This window comes from Orcinus orca, chromosome 12, assembly GCF_937001465.1.
Source record: "Orcinus orca chromosome 12, mOrcOrc1.1, whole genome shotgun sequence".
Classification (NCBI taxonomy): Eukaryota; Metazoa; Chordata; class Mammalia; order Artiodactyla; family Delphinidae; genus Orcinus; species Orcinus orca.
This window is the reverse complement of record NC_064570.1, coordinates 540676-555620: the sequence shown is the minus strand read 5'-3', so window position 1 is coordinate 555620 and position 14945 is coordinate 540676. Positions and strand designations below refer to the sequence as shown.

The window sequence follows — 14945 nt, the reverse complement described above, 5'->3', positions numbered from 1 at the left end:
TGTGACCAAAGTTAGCAAACAATAAATCCTGTTTGAAAGATTCTTTGGGCTGCAGCTATCATGTCTATGCTGTATAGTATGGAACTGCCAATCCTGGATTATCCAACGCATTAAAACACACAAGTGAAAAGAAAACTCTCCTCTGTCTTTCTGTTTTCCTGTTTATAGATTATTCAACTAATCAGTATTTTTACTGTCCATTAAGTTTGGCATGCGTTTTCAAGTTCTGACTATAACTTGAAAATAGTATGAATTATCACAGACATTACTACTTGGCTCACCAAGCCCACCCCCTGCCTCCTTGCAGGAGAAGCCCCGATTGACAGTGGTGTCCATTCTCCACATGGCCGTGTGCTTCAGGGAAGGTGAGCTCCAACCCAGCTCAGGGAGTGAATCATGATGATAAAGCCATGAGAACATGGTTTAATTCTACCAAGTTAAACTCGTGTACATAGAATCTGAGGGGAGCGCAGGATGACAGAAAGAACCCGGATCCTTGATCAAATACCTGAGAAATACAATTTTCTTCTTTTTAAAAAATAATTATGTTAGGTTTTTCGGTTCTTGCAGCTAAAAAGAGCTTAACTAATGGACTAGCAAATAGAAAGACTGCACACTTGGAAGTGTTTTGATTGGAGGGAGAGGTGTTAGGGAAGTATTAAATATATCAACATCTTTCTTTCAAACTTGGTGACTTCTTTCAAAAGAATGCATGTAGTATATTAAGATACCATTCAAAATATCTGCCTTTGGGAGTTTTCCAAAAATCTATCTTAACATTTACTTAATTTGACATTTTACAAGGTTGCATCATAATATCCTGTAGCAAATTCTAATTTTCTTAAACCTAACTAGGATGATAAATAATTCCCCCCTATTATAATCCATCATAAGCATTCATGTATTCGTATATATACATGAAAAAGGCATATACATATACCTCTTATACTTTTATACTTCGGGGTAATACAATGTTAATAAATATGATAACTAGTAAGTATAAAGGTAGAAATCCAGCTTTAACTTTGTTGTTAAAAGAATACAAGTAAGAAGCTTCAATTGGAGATATAAAAATATAGCTAATCAAAACTACTACGAGGTTCACAAATCTATAAATTTCATGTATTTTTGAAAAGTTGAGAAGTAAACACTCTTTAGTACATGTAACAAGCTATTCACAGTAAAGAGCAAATACTAAGGCCAATGCCACGTAAGTTTCAGTTTCGTGTTTCGCAGCAACCCAGCTGTCCCACGCAACATCCCAGATCCATCTGCTGGCAGTCTATGAGAGAAATGTTTAGAAGACCCACTTTAGATCGAACATGTTAAGTAGTAATTTTTAACTCTATACAATGTTTGATACTGTTTAGAAGATGCATCACTATCTCAGAAAGTTATATTTTAAAAGTAATTTGTCCAATTTTCCCTTTGCTGAAAAGACTTGACAGTGATGCTTCCTGGGTCCATCTTTTCTTTTACTGGAGCTGGTACGTTATCTAACACAGAATGACCCTCCCTTAGCAGAGAGTGTCCGGGGGCAGGAACAGGAGGCACTCTGTAATCTGGGTCTAGTAGTTGTGCATGCAGTACTACTCTGCGGTGTTATAGTCCGTAATAAGGAATTATTCTTCCCACCCTTAAAAGATTTTCGACCGAAAGTTTGTCTTGAAATTAAAAAATGGTATTGACTCTGTGAGCAGGCTGTTAAAAGAGAAACCCTAATTCCTTGCTTCACCTGCAAAGCCACACATAATCTTTTTCTGTGGTGGCTCTAAAATGGTCAAAAACCCTCTGTGGCATCTCCCATCAAGAGGCTGTCTATTTTTCCACCCTGTGAATATGAATTGGCCTTGGGACTTGCTCTGAGCAAAAGAATGTAACACTGCAACTTCCAAGAAAGGCCTTAAGAGGTCTTGTGCTCTCACCTCCTGGAATGCTGTGAGGAGCCCCGCATGTAAGGAAGCCCATTCAGTCCACTGGAGGATGATGGCTCCTGTGCAGGGGGACCCAGGTGCCCCAGCCAACAGCCAGCACCAACTGTCACACCTGTGAGTGAGGCTGTCATGGACGTCTAGGTCCAGCCGAGTCACTGGATGGCTACCAGAGCATCCGTGAGACCAGCAGAAAATCCAAACAGCTAATCCAGGCTAAGCTGACCCACAGAATGGTGAGCAAATAGGCTGCTAAATTCTGGGGTGGGGCTACCTAAATACACCACAACCTCTCTGGTTATTAGTCAAGCACAGCGAGTTCGCCCATCTTAGCGTCTCTGCGCTCCGTGTTTTCTCTGCTTGGACATTCTCCCTGATCTTTGGCACGGCTGGTTTCTTCTTGTCATTCAGACATCAGAGGCCCTTCCCCGTCCCCAGACAATCCCAAGTAGTCACTCCGTCCGTGGAGCACTCGTCACCATCTAGAAGCGTCTCGCTCCCCGAGTGTGCACGTAGGCTGTGGTGTAATTCTGTCCTCCCCAGAGCCTTGCTGACTGCCCTGTGGGCGGCAGCCTTCCGCCCAGCCAAGTCCTCCCGCCAGGCTTCCTCATGGAGCCCCTCAGACTGTCCCACCCCACACACTCACGCTCAACTCGCTAGAAACGCACACAGCTCTCGGGGTATTGCAATCTTACTTGTAAGTAATAGTAATAAGCCTTTCTCATGTAGGAATTGCTCAATAAATATTTATTGAATTAAAAAAATAAGCCTTTCTGTTTATTGAGGACTCTGGGCTGGGCACTCTGTTAAGGATTTTAATACGGATAAGCAAGTAGGTTTTATCGTCCCCATTCTACAGAAGAAAAAACTATGTCCAGGCCAGAGGCAGTGTGTGTTGCTGCCAGGATTCATATCCAGGCCAACTGGACGCTAAAACCTAGGCTATTACATTCTCTGTATCATTTTATTTTCTTACACTCTAAACTGTGTTGCTTTATTTTCTTGACTGGAGTAAAAACTCCTTGGCAATCATGGTCCATGTCATATAATTTTCTGTATTTTCCTCAGTACCTATACCTATTATTTAGTGCCCTAAATCAATTTACTGGTTAATCAATTATTAAATGACATTAAATTGTCAAAACTGTTATGGTCAAGGAACAGAATACCCATACAATTTAATAAATTATTAACAGAAAATTACCATTTCTAGCTTAGTATTTTTCAAATAATTCATAGTGAAAGAAAATATAGTTCACATAATTATCCTTTCAGTCAAGATGCACCTCAGGATCTGGAAGTGCCCTTGAGACATTGCAATAAATATCAAGTCACTTAAAGGGGAGACCTCATAGTTGAACTTGGTAGATGCTGATCAGTGAGGTACTTACATTGATTGCCTGACCCGTCTTTTGAATGAGTAATACTTTTATAATGAACTTATAACGGTGGAACCCAAATTCTTTGACTGCTAACAATATGCGATCTGCTAATTCAAGCGACAAATGAGAGAAGACTTTATCATCATATTTGACATCTTTAAGATTTTCCTTTAAAAAAATTAAGAAAAATATTTTAATTTTCAAACCAAATATTTTCTAAACAAAAATTGAAGTAGAAAATGTGTCTGATTAATACATATAACTTTTTGAAAAACATACATATTTCTAACCAAGTAATATTAAATGGTTGATATGTTTACCAATTTATTTCAATAATAATTTTGAAGAAAATTTAGTTTTATTTATTTACTTATTTTTTAATATCTGGCTGCATTGGGTCTTTGTTGCTGTGCGTGGGCTTGCTCTAGTTGCAGGGAGCAGGGGCTACTCTTCATTGTGGTGCCCGGGCCTCTCATTGAGGTGGCTTCTCTTGTTGCAGAGCATGGGCTCTAGGCATGCGGGCTTCAGTAGTTGCGGTGCGTGGGCTCAGTAATTATGGCTCATGGGCTCTAGAGCACAGGCTCAGTAGTTGTGGCACATGGGTTTAGTTGCTCCACAGCATGTGGAATCTTTCCAGACCAGGACTTGAACCCGTGTCCCCTGAATTGGCAGGTGGATTCTTAACCACTGCACCACCAGGGAGGCCCTAGTTTGGTTTCTAAATTATGTTCAGTTGCCCTTCATTAGCAACCCTTAAGCTTAAGTTTTCCTTTACTAGATTACTGTGCCAAGCAGTTACTAGGGAGACACAAGAGGAATTTTAAAACAAAGCTTCTAGGAATTCTTAGGTAGAGAATCTTAAATGTTTTTCAAATTTATGTATTTGCTAAAATTCAGGAGCAGAGCCTGCATTATGTTTTTCCTGTCTCTTTTTTTGGCCACGTGGCACGTGGGATCTTAGTTCCCTGACCAGGGATCAAACCCACACCCCCTGCATTGGAAGGGCAGAGTCTTAACCACTGGACAACCAGGGAAGTCCCTATTCCTGTCTTCTTGTCTCCACAAATTAAAGGCCACTTCTTTCTAATTCTGCTTCTATGGCTTCTCACTCTACTGCTTTTTTCTGTGGCCTCCAGGAGAATATCAAGGAAATCAAAGATTTCTCATGTTTGTTACTAAATTAATATATAGCTGGGGGCAGGCGGGGAGACAGATGTGGGCCATGAAGGACTACATTTTCCTACAAACCATAAGCAGACCTGAACAAGCTGGTGAGCAGGTGGTGCCTGGCTTTGATTAACTGACTCAGACCAATGATAAATTAACCAATGTTCTGAGTTCTAATGACAACAAATGGGTGCCTACCTGGTAATTTTATAGGCAAGTAAAACCAAATAAATTACCCATTTTTTGGTTTTGGTTCCCTCCTAGAATGGTTCTGGATCTAAACTGGGTCTAGAAGAATTTAGTTCCTTCAGGCAATTGGCTCAATCTTTTGGACACTTAGCGACATCCATTCTCCCTTCTGAATCTGCCTAAGAGATCCCAGGCTTTATCTACATAAGTGTTCATTTTTAATAAATAAAGAGCACGTGCTATAGGAAGATACCTATAAGCTCCATCAGTATATACTGTTTCTGTGTCTAGAACTGTGTTCAATGCTCCCTAAACGCAAAGGAAAATCCCCGGCCTCTCTATGACCCCTAGCCTTCCACCTATATTTCCAATTAGCTGTTCCAGACCCCATCATGCTCAATGCAGTTCTATAAGCTATCACATGCAAACACAATTTGAAATTCTACTATAGTCAATAAACTTGAACTCAGTCTATGTAGTAGGGCTGAGTGACACACCAAAATGTATACTCAATCACAAATGCTTGCTATTAGTGTTTAGATCAGAGAATTAATAATTATTTTATTGTATTGAATTTATTTCCTGAAGTTATGAGCCATAATATCTTTACCAAATATTATCTGATAATTATTAATTCAGCTTAGAAATGTATCTATGTCTATGGTGGTGGAGGGAGGTTGGAGGGTGGGTTTCCTAAATATTCTTCCGTATTAATAAAGGTTAATTCATTTAAGAATTAACTTTGATACAATTAAAGGGCCATTAATCATTTATACAGAATAAACTAAACATATGCTTTCTTCCCAATAGCTAGCTTACATCAGTTATTACTAAAGGAGTGCATCTTGTAAATTAGAGGTGGGGGAGGGAGATTAGGCTGGGTAGAGTCCCACAAAGGGAATCTGGTCATCAGAAAAATCCTGGGTGCCTGGTGCCCAAAGGTGAAAAGGGGATTCAGAAAAAGTGGTCCCTTAAACAAACATTCTATAATTAAAGTTTTTAATTTGGCCCTTTATTAGGAAAGATGGTGAAGGGAATTCTTTCCATCTGAACCATGTAGTCTTCAGATACCAACACTAGCATAATTAATATTGGTATTCGTATTACAGTATTAATTTTGTAAAATTGAAGAAGCTTTGTTGGACTAGCCTGAAAACATGTGTCTGAGTTTCAAACTGTCCTAAATGAACTTTAGATTCCAGCTGGTTTAATGAAGAAGAAAACCGATGCATAAATTGGGGACTGCCTGTTCTTAAGATGTTTTAGCGTCATCATGAATCAATTTTTCACACATATTCAATATGTGTTCTTTAATTCATTCCTCCAAATATGGGAGACACATGGAACCTGAAGGATAAATAATTTATGGATAATTAAGAATTAAATGAAATAGCAAAAGAATATTCCTTTTGGTCTAGCTTTAATCATAGCATCAACATGAAGATTATTGAGTATGACTCCAAAGTACTTTCATATTTTCAGAGATAAAAGCTACAAAAAAATCAATCAGGGTAACTATATGGCCATAAATCTTAATATAGTTTATCAAACCCCCAAAGCTAAGATATTACTATCATATGTATCTATCAACCTACCTTTAATATCTGCTGGACTTTCGCTTCTACTGAATAAGCCTGGAATTTTTTCAATGGCTCCATTCTATATGAATTAGCAAACTTTAGTTTGGCCAGGGTACTCTTCCATTCTTTACCTATGTCAGCAATTGCGTCATCAAATGGTGGCTCTACGTACTGAACATCATGAATTGATTCTCTCAGTCTTTCTTTTAAAATCTGTGCATACTGAAAGGAGGGAGAGAGAGACAGAGAGAGAGAGATTACTTTTTTAATTGTAAAATGAAATTTCGTTTTTAAGAACCCTGGTGCAATGGGACAGGACTGACACAAAGCTTGGAAATCCATTATAAGACTTCAATGATTATGTGGTTGCTAAATCCTAGATTCATTTCTGGCTATCAATTTGGTAAAAGAAGAAAAAAGAATATAGCTATCATCTATCTATTTATCTATAAACAGAAATACACACAAACACAAATTTGAATGCATATATTTAGAACATCCATGGAAGATGCAAAAGAACTAGAAACAAGAGTGGCCCCTGAGAGGGCAACTGAGTGGCTAGAAGACTGGTATGTAAGGAAAACCTTTCATGTTCCCTGCCCTGACATTATGAAAATATTATCCTTTATTGTCTTCTTATAATTTTAATTATTTTATCTTTGAATAAATAATACAATTATTTACATAACACATTTCTAAGTCTTAAATTGAAAAGATAACAAAAGTGTATTGATTTGGTATATACATCTTTCTGTGCTTTTTACATTCAACATTTATTGCATGACATTCAACCTGTCTTAAAGAACTACTTATTTAGTGGCTACTACGCTTCAGTTAAGTACTCTAGGCTCTGAAGTTACAGTGGTGAACTTCATTATAATAACCAGGAATTAATTGTTTTACTTGTATTAACTCATAATCAAGGACTCTGCACTCATGGAGTTATCCTTCTAGTGGGGAGGAGGACAGACAATAAAAACGTATATAGGGTAATGAATAAGCCAATTTAAATAGTGGTAATTGGTATACAAATAAAACCACATGACTTGATAGAAACTCATCATGAGGGCCTAATTTGGACTGAATAATTGGAGACGTCCCTTCAGTCCGGTTTGGGCTGAAGTCTAAAAGGAACAGGAAATAGGAAGGACAAAGAACATGTTCTGAGAATAGACGTGTGTTTGGTGTGTCTGGATCGTTTAGAGTGAGGAAAATAGTAGTAACAGAATAAGGTTAAAAAGGTATCATGGGGCTTCTCTGGTGGCGCAGTGGTTAAGAATCCACCTGCCAATGCAGGGGAGATGGGATCGAGTCCTGCTCCCACTTGGCGTGGAGCAACTAAGCTCATGCGCCACAACTACTGAGCCCGAGCACCTAGAGCCCACGCTGCGCAACGAGAAGCCACCGCAATGAGAAGCCCACGCACCGCAATGAAGAGTAGCCCCGCTCGCCGCATCTAGAGAAAGCTCGCGCATAGCAACGTAGACCCAACGCAGCCAAATATAAATAAATAAAATAAATACATTAAAAACAAAAAGGTATCATGCAGGACTAAGAGTTTGAAAAGGAACAATGTTCTTATTCTCAGAACAATGAGGAGCCAGTGGAAGGATTTAAACGGGCAAGTGATATTTTCTAGTTTACAGTTTTAAAAGATTATTGTGGCTGCTGTATGGTGAATAGATTAGAGGGAGATCAGGGTCTGAGGTAATAATTTATAGTTTAAAATACTTGTTTACAAATAATGTTAATGATAAATAACTTCATAAGTGTACAATAGCGTTTCAAACCAGGAACATGGTTTGCTTCTGCATTTACAGAAGAACTTTTATTTACAATTAATTTTTTATATTACAAGAATTTCTTTCAATTTATTCTGAAGCATTAATTCCTGTGATATTCTTTCAATGTCCCATTTAAGGTGATTTAAAAACACATTTTATGTTTTTAGGAGTTGTATAACATAAAAATACCATTGTTCCCTACTAAAATTTTATTAATTTTAATGTTTATTACATCTTGATTTTCCTACAGTTCTACATATTTCTATCACTCCTCTTCATTTTTCACACCTTACTTCATAGACCAGTAGTTTAAAGTGTATACATTAAACATCATATTCCCAGGAATACTATGGGAAAATATTTATTCTCTACCATTGATGTTTCTATGTGGCAGAAACTGTTACGGAGCAATAGTTCCCCTTCTTTGCCCTCTGATTTGTTCCTCTCTGAGGGAGCTTATGTGATAAGCAAGTTAGGAAGAGGAAGAGCATGTTTAGTGCAGAATCTCCCCACCTCTCCTCTTGACATCTAATTATAAGTAGTACATATTTTCTGTTCCACCACTGCATATGCTTTACAGAGATAGGACATCATCTTAGATATATGTCATCATCCAGCTAGACCCATGACTGGGTGAGCTGCTTTAATTTAGGTAGCAATGTTACCAATTTCCATCCTATTTTTCATCCCTAATGGTTTGTTAATATGGTGAGTTACATTGATTTTTGAATGTTAAACCAACCTTGCATTCCTGGAATAAACCACACTTGAGCATATTATTATTATTATTTTACTGAAGTTTGTACCTTTTAACCCCCTTCACCCATTTTGCCCACCCTCCAGCCCTTTCCCCACACCCCAACCTCTGGCAACCACCAATCTGTTCTGTGCATCTGTGAGCTTCCACATATAAGAGAGATCATATGGCATTTGTCTTTCTCTGACATTTCATTTAACATAATGCACTTGAGACGCATCCATGTTTTTGCAAATGGCAAGATTTCACTCTTTTTTGTATATATACACCATATCTTCTTCATTCATTCACTCATCATTGGACATTCAGGTCATTTCCATATCTTGGCTATTGAAAATAATGCTGCAATGAACATGAGGGTGCATATATCTTTTTGAATTAGTGTTTTTGTTTTCTTCAGATAAATACCCAGAAGTGGAATTACTGGATCACATGGTAGTCCTATTTTTAACTTTTTGAGGAACCTCTCTACTGTTTTCCATAGTGGCTGCATGAATTTACATTCCCACCAACAGTGCACAAATGTTTTTTCTCTACATCCTCACCAACACTTATCTCTTGTCTTTTTGTTAACAGCCATTCTAACAGTTGTGAGTTTTGATATGAAACTTTCCTGATGATTAGTAATGTTGAGCATATTTTCATGTACCTGTTGGCCATCTGTATGTCTTTTTTGGAAAAATACCTATTCAGATCTTCTGCCCACTTTTTTCATCAGATTTTTTTTTGGAATTGGAATTGGAATTTTGATAGGGATTGTATTATATTAAATCTGTAGGTTCTTTTGATACTATGGAAATTTTAACGATATTAATTCTTCCAATCCATGAGCATGAAATATACTTCTACTATGTCTTCAATTTTTTTTCATCAATGTTTTACAGTTTTTAGTGGACAGGTCTTTCACCTCCTTGGTTAAATTTATTTCTAAGTATTTTATTCTTTTTGATGCAATCATAAATGAGATTGTTTTCTTAATTTCTCTTTCTGATAGTTCATTATTAGCACATAGAAACCCAACAGAATTTCTTATATTGATTTTGTGTCCTGCCACTATACTGGATTTGTTTTTTAATTCTAATGTTTTTTTTTTTTTTGGTAGAGTCTTTAGGATTTTCTATATATAATATCATGTCATATACAAAAAGCAACAATTTTGCTTCTTCCTTTCCAACTTGAATGCCTTTAATTTCTTTTTCTTACCTAATTGTTCTGTCTAGAAATTCCAGGACTATGTGAATAAAAACAGCAAAAGTGAGCATCCTTGTCTTTTTCCTGACCTTACAGGAAAAGCTTAGTTTTTCCATTATTATGTTAGCTGTAGGCTTTTGATATACAGCCTTTATTATGCTGAGGTACATTCCCTCTATAACCACTTTGTTGAGAGTTTTTTTAAAAAACCATAAATGGGTGTTAATTTTTGTCAAATCTTTTTGTGCATCTATTTGAATGATCATGAGATTTTTATCCTTCATTTTGTTAATGTGGTGTATCACACTAATTGATTTGCAGATGTTGAACCATCCTTGCATCCCTGGAACAAACTCCCTTTGATCATGCTGTATTATCTCTTTAATGTGCTATTGAATTCAGTTTGCTAATATTTTGTTGAGGATTTTTCCATCTATGTTCATCAGGAATACTGGCCTATAATTTTCTTTTCTTGTGGTGTCCTTGGCTGGTTTTGGTATTAGGGTAATGCTGGCCTTGAAAATGAGTTTGGAAGTGTTCCCTCCACTTCTATTTTTTGGAAGAGTTTGAGAAGGATTGGTATTAATTCTTATTTTAATATTTGGTAGAATCCACCAGTGAGGCCATCTGATCCTGGACTTTTGTTTTAGGTAGGTTTTTGATTATTGATTCAATCTCCTCACTAGTAATCAGTCAATTCAGATTTTTTCTTTCTTCATGACTCAGTCTTGGAAGGTTGTATGTTTCTAGTAGTTTATCCATTTCTTCTAGGTTGTCCAACTAGTTGGCATAGTGATCTCTTATGATCTTTTGTATTTCTGTGGTATCAATTTTAATTTCTTCTCTTTAATCTCTGATTTTATTTGAGTTTTCTCTCGAGTCTTGGTCAGTTTGTCCCCTCTCCTCACTTAGGGACTCCAAAGACAATAAAAGTTTTTGCCTGAAATTTCCCATAGCTCATGTCAGATTTTCTATTGCTGTCTCTAAATTCACTAAGCCTGCTCTGCAGTGTCAAATCTGCTGTTAATTCCACTGTTTATTTTACATTTCCAACATTATATTTTTCACCTGTAGAGGTTTGATTTGGATTTACCACGCTTAATCTTTTATGATTTTTTAAAAAAATATTTATTTATTTGGCTGTGCCCAAGTCTTAGCTGCAGCAGGCGGGATCTTTGTTGCCACAGGCAGGATCTTTGTTGCCACATGCAGGATCTTCAATGAGGCATGCAGGATCCTTAGTTGTGGCACGTGGGATCTAGTTCCCCGATCAGGGATCGAACCCGGGCCCCCTGCATTGGGAGCATGGAGTCTTAACCACTGGACCACCAGAGAAGTCCCTCTCCTCATTCTTGAATAGAACATACTAACTCTTTTATAATATCAGTATTTTATAACTGCTTTAATGTGATGAAAACTAATATAATACAATAACTATTTTATAATAACCACTTTAGTGTCCTTTTATACTATCTTTTTATCATTTCTGGGTGTTTTGTTTCTTCTCTCCATTTTGAGTTGTACTATTCCGCTTCTTTGAAGGTATGCTAATTAAATACCAGATATTGTGAATCTTACTTTCCGTTTTTGCTGTATATTTTTGTATTCCCACATGCATTCTTGAGCTTTCTTCTAGAATGTAGCAACTTGGAAACATTGTAATCCTTCTCAGACTTATTACGAGGCAATTTAAAATCCAATTTAAGCTTTGATAGGCTGAACTAGAGAAAACCCTAAGTCTAGGGTCTTTTTCCCCCAATACTTAGACAATACACTTCTTAGCACTCTAACCAATGCCCTATGATTTACATGGTTTTCCATTCTTACTGGTGGGAAAAAAAAAAAAAAACTATTTTGTGTGAGTCCAAGGATTTTTTTCTGTTTCTTTTGGGTGGTTCTTTCTCTAGCCACACCTGACTTCCTCACCAGATGCACTGATGTACTAAGCTGAAGACTTGAGGAAAATCCTCTGCAGATCTTGGGAACTGTTTGTACAGCTCTCTCCTCTCTAATACTCTGCTCTTATATCACCCTGAACTACCCTGACTCCCAAATCATTCTCAACTAAGGGAGACATCTCCATAAGGTATGGGCTGGAAGCCCTCACCAGGCAGTACATTAGGGGAAATCTTGGGGCTCACCTTTCTTGTTTGTAATCTCTCAAAGATCACAATCCTGTCTTGCCTTACATCCAGCCAGTGGAAATAAGTACTTCATACATTTTGTGTAATTTTCTGTAGTTTCTGGTAGGAGTTGGCTTCTAGTAGAAGTCCTTAATCAGAAATAAACCTGCTGTTTTAATCATCTGTCAGACTGCTTTATGTTTTAGTTGTGGAAGAGAAGCATTATAGCTCCCCAAACCTCTTAAAAATGAAATCTTTATTTTGTTCTTTTTGATTAATAGAATGCTTCTCCAGGGTACTGCCATCTTCTTTTCCTCTCACAATACACCCAAGGGATACAACTATATTATATCATTAATAGTGGCTCTCAACTGCAATGAATTCCTTGGGGATAGGGCATGCATTTGTGGTTTAAAAATAACAATCAGAGATCCTAATATGCTGAAAACTCACATCTCTGCCATTTCTTCCATATATATATTGGCTTTCTGATTTAGTATTCTCTTTATTAAGAGTATTTTATCTCTTAATTAAGGAAAAATCTTTGTAGTCACTTCCAAAACTTAGAAATAGGCTTTAAATATGAAGAACTTTTTGGTATCTACTAAAACAATCTGAGTTTAATTATTTAACCTATTGATATGGCATTTCCTTATGTTGAGCCTACAATCCTAGAAAAAAAAGAGCATGGTCATGAGATGCCATTACATTAATGTATTTCTAAAACCTGTTTGCTAGTATTAAAGATTTTCAAATGTACGTAGACAAGTGAGACTAACCAAGTTTTCAATTTTCAGTAATTTGTTTATGGTTTTGGAATCTTTGGTTGCAAGCAATAAGCACGGAATCTTGTTAACCATATACATAACTAATTGGAAAGATATGGAGTAGCTCACAGAATGGAAGAGAAGCCTAAAGAGTCTGACACTTGAGGCAGTTCAGTATGCCACCTTCAATTTAAATTAACCTCAATCATTTTCTTTAATTATTACAGGAAGAGTTCATCTAATCAGCCTAGTTTTGGTCTCATCCTCACCACAAAGTTAAGGAAGGTGACTGACAGTTCCACCAAAACTCTATCCAATAGGGAATCAGTTAATTCTCCAAAGGAAAACTGAGTTGCTACTAGTAGAAGAAAATAAATGGATGCACGAGAGAGAAAATCAAAAGACATTTATAACCATTAAATTGTGTGTCCTAATCTTTCTTATGCTCAGGATCATGAGAATAATCAGCTACCTGAAAGTTAGGAATGACTAATTAGTGACTCACTGCCCTCAGGCACATTTAGTGAGCATTTGTGAAATCTTTTCTCAGTCTCTTCCCAATTCAAATTTCTTACCTGTAGAAGCCCAGATTTTAAAGGCAGCTATGGTTAATCACATTCATAGCAAATAAGCAAGAACTGCCTTGGTCCATGTCCCCCTTTCCCCAGATTCTGGCCTATATACCAAGTGAACCTATCTGTCGTCCCCTCCTTTTGGATTCAGACTTCCTCACTTTTCAAGACTTCAGATCTTCAGTAGACAGTAAGTTTATAAAAGGCACCTCAAAATACAAATATTTTTCATTACTGCAGGCGACCTATCTTTTTCTCAGACTTATTACGAGGCAATACAACAAAGTTTCTGGGAGCATGAATTTAAAATCCAATATATTAAGGTTTCTGGCCTTGCTGTGCTTTTGCTTGGTTCTGAGAACTTGCCCTATTTATTTTTCCTCCTTTTGTTTCTCTTTCCTCTGTAAAATGTAGACACCAAAGAGCAGTCATTAGAACCCTGAAATGTTGCCATGACTTTTTGGGGGGGGGGTTGGGAAGGATTCTGTTATTTGAAATAAGGATCTTCAAAAATTAGTGTTTTGGGCTTCCCTGGTGGCGCAGTGGTTGAGAGTCCGCCTGCCGATGCGGGGGACACGGCTTCGTGTCCCGGTCCGGGAGGATCCCACATGCCGTGGAGCGGCTGGGCCCGTGAGCCATGGCCACTGAGCCTGCGCGTCCGGAGCCTGTGCTCCGCAACGGGAGAGGCCACAGCAGTGAGAGGCCCGCATACCGCAAAAAAAAAAAAAAATTAGTGTTTTGCCTATTATCTCTCCTTCATCCTGTTGATTATGGGTCCCACGAAGTAGGTATGAAAAGAAACAATTATAGGCAAGTGGACCAGAAGTCCCAGCTCTATGATTACAGTTTTGTACTGTAATGGTTTTCACACTATGCTCATACAGAAATCATGGTGTTACACCACCAATAAAACTGAATGTCATTTTGCATTAATTTCAGACAGTAAGTTAATGAACAGAATTATTTTCAATTTAACTTTCTCGTACGTTCCTCAAATAGTGAGGCTGCTGCTGTTTACAAAAACTCAAAACATCTCATTGTTCTGCTTGTTATATCCAATCCAAATATTATTATTATTATTATTTTGAAGCACAGCACACGTACACCTACTTCTGGCTGGTAAAGCTGCGGTTGTGGTGGCACTAAACACACTAAAATTACGTATTTCTGGGGAAAGCGCCTCTTAGGAAACCTGAGCTGAACAAATCTGAAGAGAACTGAAGAAGCTGTTTCAGTCAGCGCGGTGGTCTAGGGTCTACACCACAAAAGCCGGAGCTCTGCAGCCCAGGGGCTGGCCCTCGTCCCGAGTCTCCTCACTCACTGCCTCCTTCTCGAACATGCTAGGCCTCCTCTCTTTCCGAGGCATCATCGGCGGCTGCTGAGGCGCCGCGGCCGAGGGCGGTTTCCCACCCCAGCCCCGCTTCTCCATCGCGCAGGCTCTCGCGGACGATTTCCGCGACAGGGTTTCGCTCGCGCCTGCGCCGCGGGAGCCGGAAGTGCGC

The 14945-nt window shown here is 38.0% G+C and overlaps 1 protein-coding gene across 1 annotated transcript; it reads right to left on the bottom strand.

Annotated features, from left to right (window-relative positions):
* Positions 1–403: 403 nt before the first annotated feature.
* On the bottom strand, positions 404–14927 carry DYNLT2 (dynein light chain Tctex-type 2). Its single transcript, XM_004278846.4, has 4 exons — positions 14765–14927; positions 6265–6471; positions 3323–3481; positions 404–1282 (listed from the first exon to the last, which is right to left on the bottom strand). The coding sequence occupies exons 1-4, from the start codon at positions 14870–14872 to the stop codon at positions 1172–1174; spliced, it is 585 nt and encodes a 194-aa protein (XP_004278894.1). The 5' UTR covers positions 14873–14927; the 3' UTR covers positions 404–1171.
* Between the last annotated feature and the right edge of the window lie 18 nt (positions 14928–14945).

Excerpts from the sequence above, each read along its gene's own strand:
- DYNLT2 (XM_004278846.4), bottom strand. The coding sequence starts at position 14,872 with ATGGAGAAGCGGGGCTGGGGTGGGAAACCGCCCTCGGCCGCGGCGCCT. Across the intron at positions 6,472-14,764 it reads GCATGTTCGAGAAGGAGGCA|TATGCACAGATTTTAAAAGA; the intron begins GTGAGTGAGGAG and ends CCCTCCTTTCAG. Across the intron at positions 3,482-6,264 it reads AAGTCCAGCAGATATTAAAG|GAAAATCTTAAAGATGTCAA; the intron begins GTAGGTTGATAG and ends ATTTTTTTAAAG.